The 13,245-nt window shown below is 42.3% G+C and overlaps 1 protein-coding gene across 10 annotated transcripts in view; it reads right to left on the bottom strand.

Annotated features, from left to right (window-relative positions):
- EBF1 (EBF transcription factor 1) overlaps positions 1-13,245 on the bottom strand; it is a 391,060-nt gene that overhangs the window by 26,622 nt on the left and 351,193 nt on the right. For all 10 annotated transcript variants that reach the window (XR_004968347.1, XR_004968348.1, XM_036314278.1 and 7 more), the window contains exon 11: positions 8,625-8,713. Coding sequence is in view for 8 of the 10 variants with exons in the window: in XM_036314278.1 (XP_036170171.1) it covers positions 8,625-8,713 (89 nt within the window). In the remaining 2 variants the exon portion in view is untranslated. The remainder of the gene's footprint in view (positions 1-8,624; positions 8,714-13,245) is intronic.

Raw genomic sequence — 13,245 nt, 5'->3', positions numbered from 1 at the left:
AAAATATACTGTTCCATAGTTTGTGTTTTTGACAAGAGAATGCAGAGACAAATTTTTTTTGAAATCATACTCAAGCGTGCTTTGTCTGACAGTCTATTCAATAAATGGTGTTGGGGAAATTGGACCGATACATGCAAAAAAATGAAACTAGACCACCTTCTTAAGCCATATACAAGAATAAACTCAAAACAGATTAAAGAGTTAAATGTAAGACTCAAAACCATAAAAATCCTAGAAGAAAACATAGGTAGTAAAATCTCAGACATTTCTCTTAGCAATATTCTTTTCTGATATATCTCCTCAGGGAAGGCAAACAAAAGAAAAAATAAACACATGGAACTACATCAAACTAAAACATTTTTGCCCAGCAAAGGAAACCATCAACAAAATGAAAAGACAACCCACTGAATGCAAGAAGAGACTCACCAATGACACATCCTATAAGGGGTTAATATCCAAAATCTATAAAGAACTCATACAACTCAATACCAAAAAACAAACAGTCCAATTAAAAATGGGCAGAAGACCTCAATAGACACTTCTCCCAAGAAGACATACCAATGGCCAAAAGACATATGAAAAGATGCTGAGTGTCCTAATTATCAGAGAAATGCAAATTAAAACTATAATGAGGTATCACTTCACATTTATCAGAAAGGCTGTTGTCAATAAATCAACAAACAAGTGCTGAAGAGGATTTGCACTGTTAGTGGGAATGCAGACTGGTGCAGCCATTGTGTGAAAAGCAGTATGAAGTTCCTCAGAAAATTAAAAATGGAACTGCCTTATTACCCAGCAATTCTACCTCTGGGTGTATACCAAAGAAACCCAAAACATTGATTCTAAAGAATATATGCATCCATACATTCATCATAGCATTATGTACTACTAGAGGCCCGATGCATGAAATTCATGTATGGGTAGGATCCCTAGGCCTGGCCAGCGATCAGGGCCAATCTGCCAGGCGATCGGCGGGCAGGGTGATGGGGGGGGGGGCACTGGCACCCACCTTGGCTGGTGGCCTGGCGCCACCCACTCACCAGCCTCAACCAGGGGCAGCTTCTGCATTGAGCGTCTGCCCCTTGGTGATCAGTGCTCATCATAACAACCAATTGTTCTGCTGGTCGGTTGGTTTGCATATTTGGGTTTTATTATATAGGATACCCAACATATGGAAGCAATGCAAGTCCCCACCTATAGATCTATATATATAAAAACCTAAGCAATCAGCCAACCAGTCAGTAGCTATGATGCACACTGACAACCAAGGGGCAGACGCTCAACACAGGAGTGGAAACCACAGGCATGGAAACATGGAACAGACTGATGAATCTCAGAGGGAAGCGGGGAGGGCAGGAAGAGATTAACCAAAGACTTATATGCATATTAGAGGTCCGGTGCATGGATTCATGCACTGGTGGGGTCCATTGGCCTGGCTTGTGGGGATCAGGCTGAAACCGGCTCTCTGACATCCCCTGAGGGGTCTTGAATTGCAAGAGGGTGCAGGTCAGGCCAAGGGACCTCTAGTATGTAGGTAAAAAAAAAAAAAAAAAGAATATTGTACATATATACAATGGAATACTACTCGACCATAAAAAAGAATGAAACCTTACCATTTCCAACAACATGGGCGGACTTAGAGAGTATTATGCTAAGTGAAATAAGTCAGACCGAGAAAGACATATGACTTCACTTCTATGTGGAATCTAAAGAACAAATTAAGCAAAACAGAAACAGACTCATAGATGCAGAGAACAAACTGATAGGGTTGCCGGGGGGTGGGGGAGACAGTTCAGAAAAGTACAGATTAGTAGTTACAAAATTGTCATAAGGGGGATGTAATAATGTACAGCATTGGGAATATAGTCAATAATATTGAAATAACTATGAACAGGGCCAGGTAGGTACTTGAATTATCAAGGGTGGGGATCATTTTGTAAAGTATATGACTGGCTGACCACTATGCTGTACACCTGAAACTAATATAAAATAATATCGAATATCAACTGTAATGGAAAAATAAAGAAATAAAAAGTGTTTTGTCTAAGAAGTATTGTAACCTATGATTTGCTTTTGCGTCTGTATTTTTTGTTTGAGTCACTTTAGTCCCTGGATATAATGTTATTAGAGTTTCTTCAAATTAAAAAATAACTGAGTTAATAAGATGAGAGCGTGTCATGGTGTGGAAGATAAAGATGTAGGGATTTTCTTTATCCTTTTCTGAAACCCTTAGTCACCCCCTTTTCTGCTAACAGGCAAGGAGGTTATGCAAAGAGTTCGTATTTGTATTTTCACTGATGCAACTGTGGCTTCTGAATCACTGATAGTCTTTGCATAAAGACTAGAACAATAACAGCATAATTACAATACAATGTATACAGCGGGCTCCCGGTTCCTTTTGCCCCAGCTCTGTATTTATGATAAATCACCAAACACAAACGCTCTTTAGGGAGGGCGGTTTTGGGTCTCCTCTCTCCATTGAGCAAAAACAGTGCCTGCGACTAGAGTCTAAATTTCAATTCTGCAAGTGTACAGTCGAACTGCATAATATTTGGCTCGACGCAGTGCACCACCGAGCCACTAAATGGCTGATTTACTAAATTATTATTAGATGAGCCCTTGCTGTTCCAAATGAAAGTGCAGTCACTGTCTTCCTTCATGGTGTGTTCAAATTGTTCTGTGTTTAAATATTCAGCATGAGGCTAATGTGAGCCGATGAACTGAGACTATAAACATTCACTTTCAATACAGACAGAGCGACAAGGATGCAACCTATCGAGGGGCTGCGGAGGCGAGGATGATTTATATGGAAGGATGCTGCTGCCTGCCTCCATTACTTTAGGGTACTCTTAATTAGCACGGTGTTGGAAATGACTGATTCCCACGTACAGGAAGAGCAGGGTCTCGGGGGCTGAGGTTTTTGTCCAGGGCCAATGAAAGAAGTTTCCATGAGGATTTGAGGCCCATGCTGTTCAGGCCTTGGGTTCTCTTCAGGCTGCACCACACCAGCCAGGCATCGTGTCTGCCAAAAGAACTAGGGTTCTGACAATCAGTCCTTTTTAGACCCACGCAACGGCTCTACAGTCCCTCCTCACTGCCGTCCATCCCTCTGCCACCCACCTTCCTTACAATCCCCACCCACTGCAGGGCTCCGCTGGTGCCGCCCCCTGCACCTCACCCACTTCCTTACTGACACCTGCTGGAATGAAGAACAGCCCTGTGCTCCTTGGACAAAGATGACTCCTCCTCCGTCCTCCCCTTTGAGGGCAGTTATAGGCAAGCACTTAAAATACTGTGATCACTTACAGTAGATTAGAATTTTTTATTGGTGCCGTGTTGCCATAACAACACCAAGACAGCAGATGACTTAAGCTAAGCTTGCAAAGCAAAAGGCTGCTCATCTGGCAGTTAAAATGAATACAGTTCATTTCACAAGTTTCCCATATGGACCCTTAGTGTATGGTAATGAGGAGACCATATGGTGAGAGAAACTGCACTGAGAACAATCGGGCTCCCCCGGCTGAGTGGGAAGTTGGGAGAGAAAGCCTGGCTGAGGGACCCACTCTGGTGTGTGCGCTCTCTGGGCTCCAGGTTTGGCTGAGGTTTGTTTGGGGTTTTGTTTGGGATGGTTGTTTTCCATGGGGCGTTTCGCATTTCTTAATCTTTTCCTTAATATTTCGGCTGTGTGAAATGACAAACATCTTGCAGATTTTGCAATATCATTCATCACGAACTGTCAGCAGTGTTTGCAAATCTGACTTGCAAGATCTTTGAAACGTGTTGTTCTTAAAAGGCAACAGTACTAAGTTTTGAGACAAAGTGCAAGAGAATTTAAGCACTTCTGACAAGCGGAAACATTAACAGTAATCATTTTTAAAACACTCACATCTTTTGCCTGCATGTTTAGCTGTAAATAATGCTAGAATGTATAAAAGCTTTAAAGTAAAAATGTAATAAATACTTTTTATTATGTTTCATAAAGGATAAAAAATGCTGTGAGTAGCCGGGTACACACGTTACCTATACAAGCGCATGTATAGAGACAGATAGCTCCTCCTCCTCACTGCTAACCAGATTGGAGACCTGGGCGGACAGCTTGAAAAAGGCTCTGAAGTCAATCCTGAACATACATGCTTCATAAAAGATGAATATAAATGCGTTAGTTAGACACGGTGAGCTAAATTAGAAGGTCAGGCAGGGCTGGGAGGGCTGAAAAATCACACAACCAGTGAGTGTAATTACTCTTTTTTAAGTCTATTAAGTGGTGTTGTTCTATCAGGGCTCAGGGGTATAGCACATGAAGAACAAGATAAAGTAATGTGTATTTATTACTCCCACTGGATCAATTTACCAGATATTTTCAGCTCCATAAAGCAAAATACACAAATGCCGCCTTTGTTACTTTTCTCAAACTGCTTCATTTTCTCCAAAAGAGGGACTGGCTCTTGGAGAAAAAACATGTTGGCCCCTGGAGGTGCCCAGGCCAACCCCTCTGGGTGGGGAAGTGGGAGAAAGCTGGTGGGAGCTGGAGCAGCATGGGGGTGAGGTGTAGGTGAGGGACAGGAGAGGGAAGCGAACTGCCTTAAGGCCGAATTACATCAGTTTCCAGATCTGCGGGGGAAGCAGGAACTCTATGCAGTGGCAATAATGAGCCTGAAGACCTGGGCTCGGACCTGTTCTCTGGCTGCTGGCTGAGACATTGTAGGATTCACTGCCCCCCTGGGGGCTCTGGTTCCTATGAAATGGGGAGCACCCACCTCGCAGACATGTGTAGCCTCCATTTTCTGAAGTCTTGTTAAATGCCAGAGAGATCTCTCTGCATGAATTATCTCTGGGGCTAGCATTAACGCCCAACAGCAACACTGCCGGCAGCTGATTTAGGGAAAGAGAGAACCTAGCCCTGGAAGGTTGAGTCAAGTGGATCTGGCTTTCAAAACTCACATCTCTCTGGCCTGACAGCCGTCTCTCTTGACATCTCTGCCCATCAACAACCTTGACAAAGCCATGCTTTACACACAGTAGGCATCAATTAAATGTTACCTACTCCCTGGGATCCCCTGCGAACTTGAGTCTACTGTCACTCATTGCCTTTGCACTAATGCTCGCGGACCACTCAGAAGACAACCAGCAATTTGAAAGGGGACAGAGACACCTCTGGCCTTCAGAACAGAGAGAGCTCCTTGCTCAATGTTTCTGGGTTGCATCATGCCTTTCGGCACCTCAGAGCTTCTGACTGACCACAGTCCCCTTCGCCCTCACCTCGACCTTGTAAGGAAAGTCAACCTTCACCCCGAACTTGGTCACATGCTCTCTTCCTCCTGCCAGGATCTGGGAGGAAGGCGAGTCTGTGTGAAACAGAACAGAACACTGCGATTTAAAAAAACCTTCGCCTGCCCTTCCCCACGTGCACATGGAAAAGGAAACCAGAAAACATCTGGGGCTAGCATAATCGTAGTATTTTAAAAATGTGTGTCCAGCAACTATCACCAACGGAGACTTTCAGAGACAAAATAATCTACAGAGAAGGATCGGCTGGCCCCCGCGCTCTCGTTTGGGAAATGGGAGGGATGTCTGCGTCGCTGACTTCTCTCACGAGAGGGGCTCCCATAAAACAAAGCATGTATAAGTTCTTTGAAAAAGCACACGCCACCATACAAAGGCATGTTATTATGGAACGCTGTCTGCTTGGTCTTGGGAGCAGTTTCATTTGACAGAATATGTGGGTGGTTGTATGAATCTAGCTTTGTCTATTCACAAACACATGGGTTTAATAAAGTGCCGTTTGTTTGGTGAGGTGTGTGGTCCGCGGCTCACTGAAACACTCCGGTTTGACAAACACTGACCATGACTCTAAGAAAGGCGGAGCCCGTTTTGATCCCCCGAACAATGGACAGCAAGAGGATAAGCCTCCCCAGCGCACAGGAATACCTCGTGCTGGCTCCATCCGCCACTTCCTGACCCTGCTCTTGAACTCTCACTCCACCTTCAGGCTCAGAGCCAAGAGGACAGCCACTCCGCTCTGAGTCACACAGAGAGCTTCCTGGGGTGGGCTCCTGCCAGAGTTCTCGCACGGGCAAGTGGTAGATGCAAGCTGCAGAGTGCTTCCTTAACACACAAGCCCATTGTGTCCTTGATTACTCGTCCCAATCCCAGGAAAAGGGGCTGGGAGTTTCACCATCAGGCCACGGGGGACGAAGGGACACGTGCCTGGGCTATTTGTTCAACATTTCTGAACGTGATATTTGGCCGGAAAAAAAAATGTTTTTAAGAGCAAGCACACAAAACTCAATCCTGTATTCCTACTTGCCTTCTTTCTTTCTAGATAAGAAAAGGACTGCCTCATCCAGATGAAACCAAATTTGTTTTCTCTATTTTTCAATAAATACTTAGAGAGTGGCGATAGCCGGCCAGATATGGTGCCAAGGGATTACCTCTTTTTGTCCTTATGTGAGCCCCATGAAGTCGGCACCATTATATTCCTATTTTATAGATGAAGAAACTGAGGCACAGAAGATACATCACAGACCCAGCTGCTCACCAGGACTGGGATTTCCCACTCTGCCGAGATTGGAGGGAAGAGCTTTGAGAAGCAAGGGTCCCACTCTAACTCACTGGCAATTAAGCATAGCTACCTTTTGTCGAGTGCAAAGAAGTGATTAAAGTGGCAACCCCCAAAAGTAGGAAACATTATCATCTCTATTTGACCAAGAAGTGAATTAAGGCTCAGAGAGTTAAAGAATTTTGTTTTAATTTTTTTTAAAATAAAAGAATTTTGACCCAGATTGCATAGTCATTGCCCTTACTTAAAGTTCCACCCCACCCCCACCCCGATCTGCCCTTCCAGTCCCTTCCGCAGATTATGCCATCCAATGTCAAAAGTAAAGTGAAGACGATCCCCAAATGGGAAGAATCTGGTATTGCACCCATGCCTTCTTTCTACTGCAGAGACACTTAAAGCACTGACCTTTGGGTAGATAAACATTATTTATATCATCGTGCTATAAAATTACCAATAAAATTTCCAATTATTGCCCCTCAGGAAATGCACGGGAGTTAGGTTCTTGCTAGACAGAGGAACCTGAAGGTAAATCTTCCCACTGCACATCTATGCTATGGAAGTGGACTGTCACCCACTGCTATCATTCGATTATTTAACTGCTCACCAAGAATGAGTCAAGGTGAAAGGGAATGATGTGTGTAAGAGGGCAGTCCCTTTCAAAGACAAGGATATGGACAGACTGACACATCCTAGGACGTCTTCCTCAGGTGAAAAGCTTCTTTCTCAAGAAGCTTTTACCAATAGCACTGGGTGGAAGAAGGCTGCTCTGGGAAGCCGAGGGTTGAGGCTGAGGTTGTGTGGTTCTTTCTCTGCGGTCTAGGTGGAGGACAGACGCATTTGCCTGTCCAGTTCCTCCTCTCTCTGGGAAGCAGCGCCCCCTTCTCCACCCTCCCGGCCCCTCGCGTTGCACATCCGTTCCTGGGCCGCTTTCTCCTGGACCAGGCCTGTTCAGACAGGTGGCTCTGCCTCCCCAGGCAGCAGGTGCACAGGTAGAATTTGATGATGATCCGCTCTCCCAAAGAGGCTAACTGAGCTAGGAAGGATGCCAACTTCATTTTTCTAAGTGCTTTATGAGGAGAAACAGACCTATCTATAGACGTACTGTAGCAAAGAGAAGACCTCTCATCTGCTCATTTAATTTATAATAGTTTTCACTGGTGCCGCGAATGAAATTCCATTTGGCTGTCAGTAAACAGTGAATGGTAGCTCAATTCATTCTGTCCTTCAAACTTCCTTAGCATTTAACTGTTCTCTCCTCTGAGTCCTCAGAGAACTTTGGCTGCACTTTTGTTAAGCGTACCCGTTCTTCCTGTCACGTATGGTGTTGGGTAGAGTGATCTCTCCCACACAGGTTCCGAGTTCCTTGGGTACAGAGATGGGGATATTCCCAACACAGACAACAGGTTCAGAACAGGAGTCAGTAAATGTGAATTTTCTTTTTCCATCATTGGGGATTAATGACGTATTGCTGTATGCCATGTGTTACTCTGGCTTGAGTTCTTGTTTAATTTCTCACCTTATCTCCCAGTTAGGTGGAATGCCTCTAGAGGAAAGAGGTCCTGTCTTATTTGTCTAACTGCAAGATCTACCAATATGTTTTCCTTTGTTCTCCCCTCAACAGGGATGAGTATGAATTTCCATGCAGGTAGGAAAGCAGTGTTCTTTTTCCTCTGAAGAGCTGGAGTGATGCAGTGATTAACAACAGCTTGAACTTTGGACCCAGATAGTATTGATTTGAATCTCAGTTTAGCAATTTACATACTTTGTGACCTTGGGCAAATGGTTTAACCTCTCTTAGCTTGATAATTTTCTTCCCCAAAATGGAGATGGTAGCAGGACCAATCTCAGAGGGTTTTGAGAGGAAGAAATAACATAGCATATGTAAAAAGAAGTACTGTATTACCGGGCACATAAGTGCTTATTTACCTATAGCACCGAACACACAAAGCCAAAAAAATACTGAGTTGCTTATCTACGAACTGATTTTTATCAATGGCAAAGTTTCCTGCCAATCACCCAAGTCCAAGTTTCCAGAGCCCATAACTCAAAGAAGGAGAGTACTGACCTTTGGCAAACGCTCAGGGTCTCCAGGGTGCCGGGGAATGACCTTCTGTAACCTCTGGAAACCATAATCGATGGTGGGTTCGTTGAGCGCTACAATGAAGAAGTCACACAATTAGGACCATTTCAGGAACAAGAACATGATTTGCAACACTGATGATGTGAAAATAACCAGAAATAACCAGGAAGTCCAAAGCTTCATTGATAACCCTTGAATTAGATTAGGAAACGACTAGATGAATGTTTCCTCTACTGAACATTACCACCATCTACTTCTGCTATTGACCATGGTAGGGCGGGACTCCCTCAAAAGACCCCTTCGTAGCATAGGGAAGAACTCTGTTCTTCCGGCCAAATTTTATATTCCTTACATTATTGAAAATAGAAAGTCAAATGGTATTGAATGAAGTTTTAGGGTTCATTTTAGTCAGAAGCTGAGGTCAAAATGCTCAAGGGCCTGTCCTAGGATGTCTACAGATTCTAAAAAGCAGGAGAGTTCAAAGTACTTGCTTCATTGCAAAATCTCTAGTGAACCTCAGCTGACACAGCATCTCAGTGCCTTCTGTGGCAATGAAGCCTGCAAGAGTGCAGGGAGGGGCACAGAGCAAGGCATTGCAATGACCTTGATACTACACCCTCCCACCTACAATGCCAGACTAGTCACCAACATCAATATTATCTCAGGAAAAAGCCAGCCTCTGCGAGCACTGGCTTAGAGCAGCCAGATCTCCATGATGGTTTAATAGACTGAAGAGCAAAACTGTAACAATATCTGGAGACAATGGGCCTTGCTGTGCTCATATTGACTACACCCTCTTCAAAGCACCCTGAAATTAAACACAATACAAAGTGAACTCTGAAATTTCCTCCCCAGGATGTGAAATATCTTCAGCCTTCTTCTTGGGACAAGGGAGAGATGGCAGCTCCATCCTCTCTCTATCCGTAGCCCTCAGATCTTCTAAGTAAGGGGCGGGTGGGGAGGTCCTTTCCTTCTTCTTTTTTGTGTAACCCAAGTATTCAACCACAGAGTTTCTCCCATACTGAATAAAAAGACAGTCTTTGCACTTCTGCGGTTTAGCTATACATTAAAAAACAAGTTGCCGCGTGCTTTACTTAAAATGAATTTCCATTAACCTAAATTTTAAAAGTAGGATTCATACTACTACTAACTTTAAAAAACTGTATTAAATTCAAATAGGTCCCAAGGCTAATGGAAGCAATTTGTATACCAACCCAAACTGACTGGCCCACTTTTCAAAATACAGGTATGATAATCTTGTGGTTTTAAAAGGACATTTAAATTGAAAGACTGTGAATTTAGTACATAATTATACCAATAGAACCCTTTAACTTGTCAACTGGTAAATCTAAAAGGCTATCAATCATTTCTAAAGAGGAAATAAACCTTAAAATTCCTTGATTGACAGTGCTTACTTTTTATGTAACAAAAAAAAAAAAAAAAAAAAAAAAAAAATACGGGGGGAAAAAAAGGCTGCATAAAGTGGCCAGAAATCCATTTACAAAAGTACATTGTTTTCCATAGGTGAGTAAAAAGCCAATAATTACACCTCCAAAAGACACATAAATCAGAGTAAGTACTTTTTCCTCACTTGTATATTTTAAGTTAAAGTGAACTCAGGTAACTTTTTATTTAAAAGATTTTTTCCCAAATGCAATGCTTATTGAAGTTTGTTAATAGAGTAGCATTTTCATTTCAGATAATGTAATCATTTTTGCAAATATGAGATTTAGCTATGCCTCCCTCCCCTTCCAAACAGTAAACTTTCAACCTGTCTCTTGTGGAAATTAACTGAAATTACACCCAGGTGTACCACGTCTCTCTCTCTATGCTAGCATATGAGTTAAGGCACAATATTTATTATTCCTCTCATTTTTTATGATTGCTTTCTAAACCCTTGAGAAGAATTTCTTCTTCTTCTTCTTTTTTTTTCAAATTAGACTTGTAGAGAAAAAGCCATAGGGCTCTTTATGCAGGGAAGCTGTTACTCGTAAAATACATGAGATTTAATCAAGAAATGCATGAGGGCGACAGGAATGAGCACCTAGGTTTAAGTTATACATCACATCCCTCCCCCACCCATCATGCTAATTACCAGCAAAGAAGTTTGACCATAAAAAGAGCTTTAGACAATTAAATGCATCATTTTAATATCTGAAGACATAATTTAGCATCCTGAACATTCCAATTTTTGGTTTTATTTTTCAGACCAAACCAACAATAAAATTAGAAGTGTTGACCCACCCCTTCAGTTGTCTGAGAAATGAATTAGTTCCTACTGTGGCAAGGAACTGTGGTTACTAATTGAATGACTGCCTGACGTGTGGGAGGGGAGTCCGGCTGTGTTTCTCTGGCCATATGGCCAACACACAGCAGAAAGACGGACACTTAATATCTGCAATTAAAAGAACCGATTCAAATATCAGAATGAATAGCTAAAGAGCTGAGGAGAAGTCATTCGGCTGACACAAAGAGTAATTGAATTAGATATATTAAACTCATTATTCAAAGAAAAGTAAGCATCTATTCTATGGAAGTATACTATGTTGGAAGAGATGTTTCAGCCGGTAAGACAAAGGCTTTTATTTCTCATGCCTTTATGACTTGCTCTGTGCTCGTATCTTTAAATATGTTAATCCGCCCTCAATTTAGGAATTGAACATTACAGTGCAATTGTCCCGGTGCTGAGCACAAAGATAACACTACAGATACGCAAGACAAAGCTTGTCTTAAATGCAAAGGTGTCTGATGATTTCTCTGATTGTACTGACTAGAGAAAAATTTAAACCAATTACTGAGTGAGAGCAAACATCTGATAAAGATTTTTAAAACAAAACAAACACACAAAGAAAACACCAGAAAAACAGATTCAATGTCTCTGGAATATGATGCAGTTCTCAAAAGCAATGCCATAAGTGGGGGAAATATTTACTAGCATAATATATGGCTAAGCTAAAAGGCAGCTTATAGGAGCATATGTCTAAATGGTTCCTTTTTTAAAAAACAAACATACAGAGAATGAAGAAAATGCGTCTGTGGTCTGTGTATAAACCGCCCAAAAGAGGGTCTTAAAATGCTTCTCTTCTCTTTCTGCTCTGCATTCTCTACATTTTCCACAATGAACATATATTACTTTTATAATCAAAGAAAAAGGTTAAGAGCAAGAGATTATTGCCGAGATGGAATTTGACCTGCTTGTATAAAGTAATGACATAAGAAACTATGCCTTAAAAGGGGTCTGTAGACCCTTTAATAACCTTACATAGGTTATTACAGACCATAAGAAAAATAAGTAGTATACTTTTGGCCAGTTGTATAAATATGTGACTATTCATAAACTCTCTGAAAATCAACAGAGAAGGTAACGGGGAGGAATCATAAAGAATGGTATATTTATTTCATCCGTGGGGGTAGTTGTACCTTAGGGACATACATCTACCCTGCAAGAATGTAATATAAAGTTAATCCTTCAACAAAGTGACCTCATTGTATTCAAGCACAGGGCTCAGGGGACACCAGCAGAAAGGGGGCTAGTCAATTTTTTCCCCCTAAAACTTGGGGCAAATCTGAGAATCCAGTAGAGAAAGAAAAAAAAACTTAATCTGGCATAATTAACCTCAAATAAAGAAGCATGAGCATTTTAGGTTAAAAAAAACAACAACACATGGATGAAGCTGTAAACTGCAAAAGGAATGCAATGCTCAGGGCAGTGTATGCAGTCCTGCTTCACAACACGGAGGCCACACTCCCTGAATAGCATTTGACAGGGTATCACCCTAAACCAGGAAGGGATAGTAACAGAATAAGGGAGGTTTCAGAGGTTTAGAAAAATTCCCTAGTCCCAAACAAGAAAGACCTCCATTTTTAAATGAGCAGAATAAAATGGGACCAAGGTGGGCATTTAAAAAATTCTGCAAGATAATAATTTTTCTACTGATTCAATCATCATGTCTGGTGCCTACCAAGTGTTCAGATGGCATTTGTAGGAATGGACTGTTTTGTGTCACAATACCATATGCCTTTAGAAGTAAACGTTCTGAGAGGTATATTTAATCTGACAAAAAAAAAAAAAAAAAAGACAGGTGAACAAGTTTGATGGCAGAGCTGGGATGCAGCACCAGCTCTCAAGGAGGTTGCCCTCCCCATCCAGAATCCATTCTCCTGCCTCCCTGAGGGTTGACGGGGGTTCCCACCTCTGCTTCTGGATCTGGCATAGCCTTCACTAGGGCCACACTTCACAGTGACACGTGGATTTAAAGAGTGATCAGGCTATTGGGGAGTCACAGACATCTGTGTGTGTTTGTTTTTTTGGTTTGGTTTAGTTTGTGTGAGTTTTTTCCAACATATCATCTGTACATGGTAGTGTGTGTTCACCACCCCAAGACAAGTCTCCTTCCATCACCATTTTCCCTCCTTGACCCTCCTCCACCTCCCCTACCCCCATGTCTTCCACTGGCCCGTTCAAAGTTAGAGGAAGAGAGGGATTAACTGAATAAGCTGAGGAGGACCTCATGGAGCTGTGTACATAGGCTCCAGTATCTCTCCCTATCAATGCATGAAAGAAAGATCAACTGTCTCTACATCGGAAAGCGAGTTTTCAGGGCAG

This window comes from Myotis myotis, unplaced genomic scaffold (assembly GCF_014108235.1).
Source record: "Myotis myotis isolate mMyoMyo1 unplaced genomic scaffold, mMyoMyo1.p scaffold_m19_p_6, whole genome shotgun sequence".
Taxonomy (NCBI): Eukaryota; Metazoa; Chordata; class Mammalia; order Chiroptera; family Vespertilionidae; genus Myotis; species Myotis myotis.
Note: the sequence above shows the minus strand (reverse complement) of the source record. Positions and strands in the feature narration are given on the sequence as shown.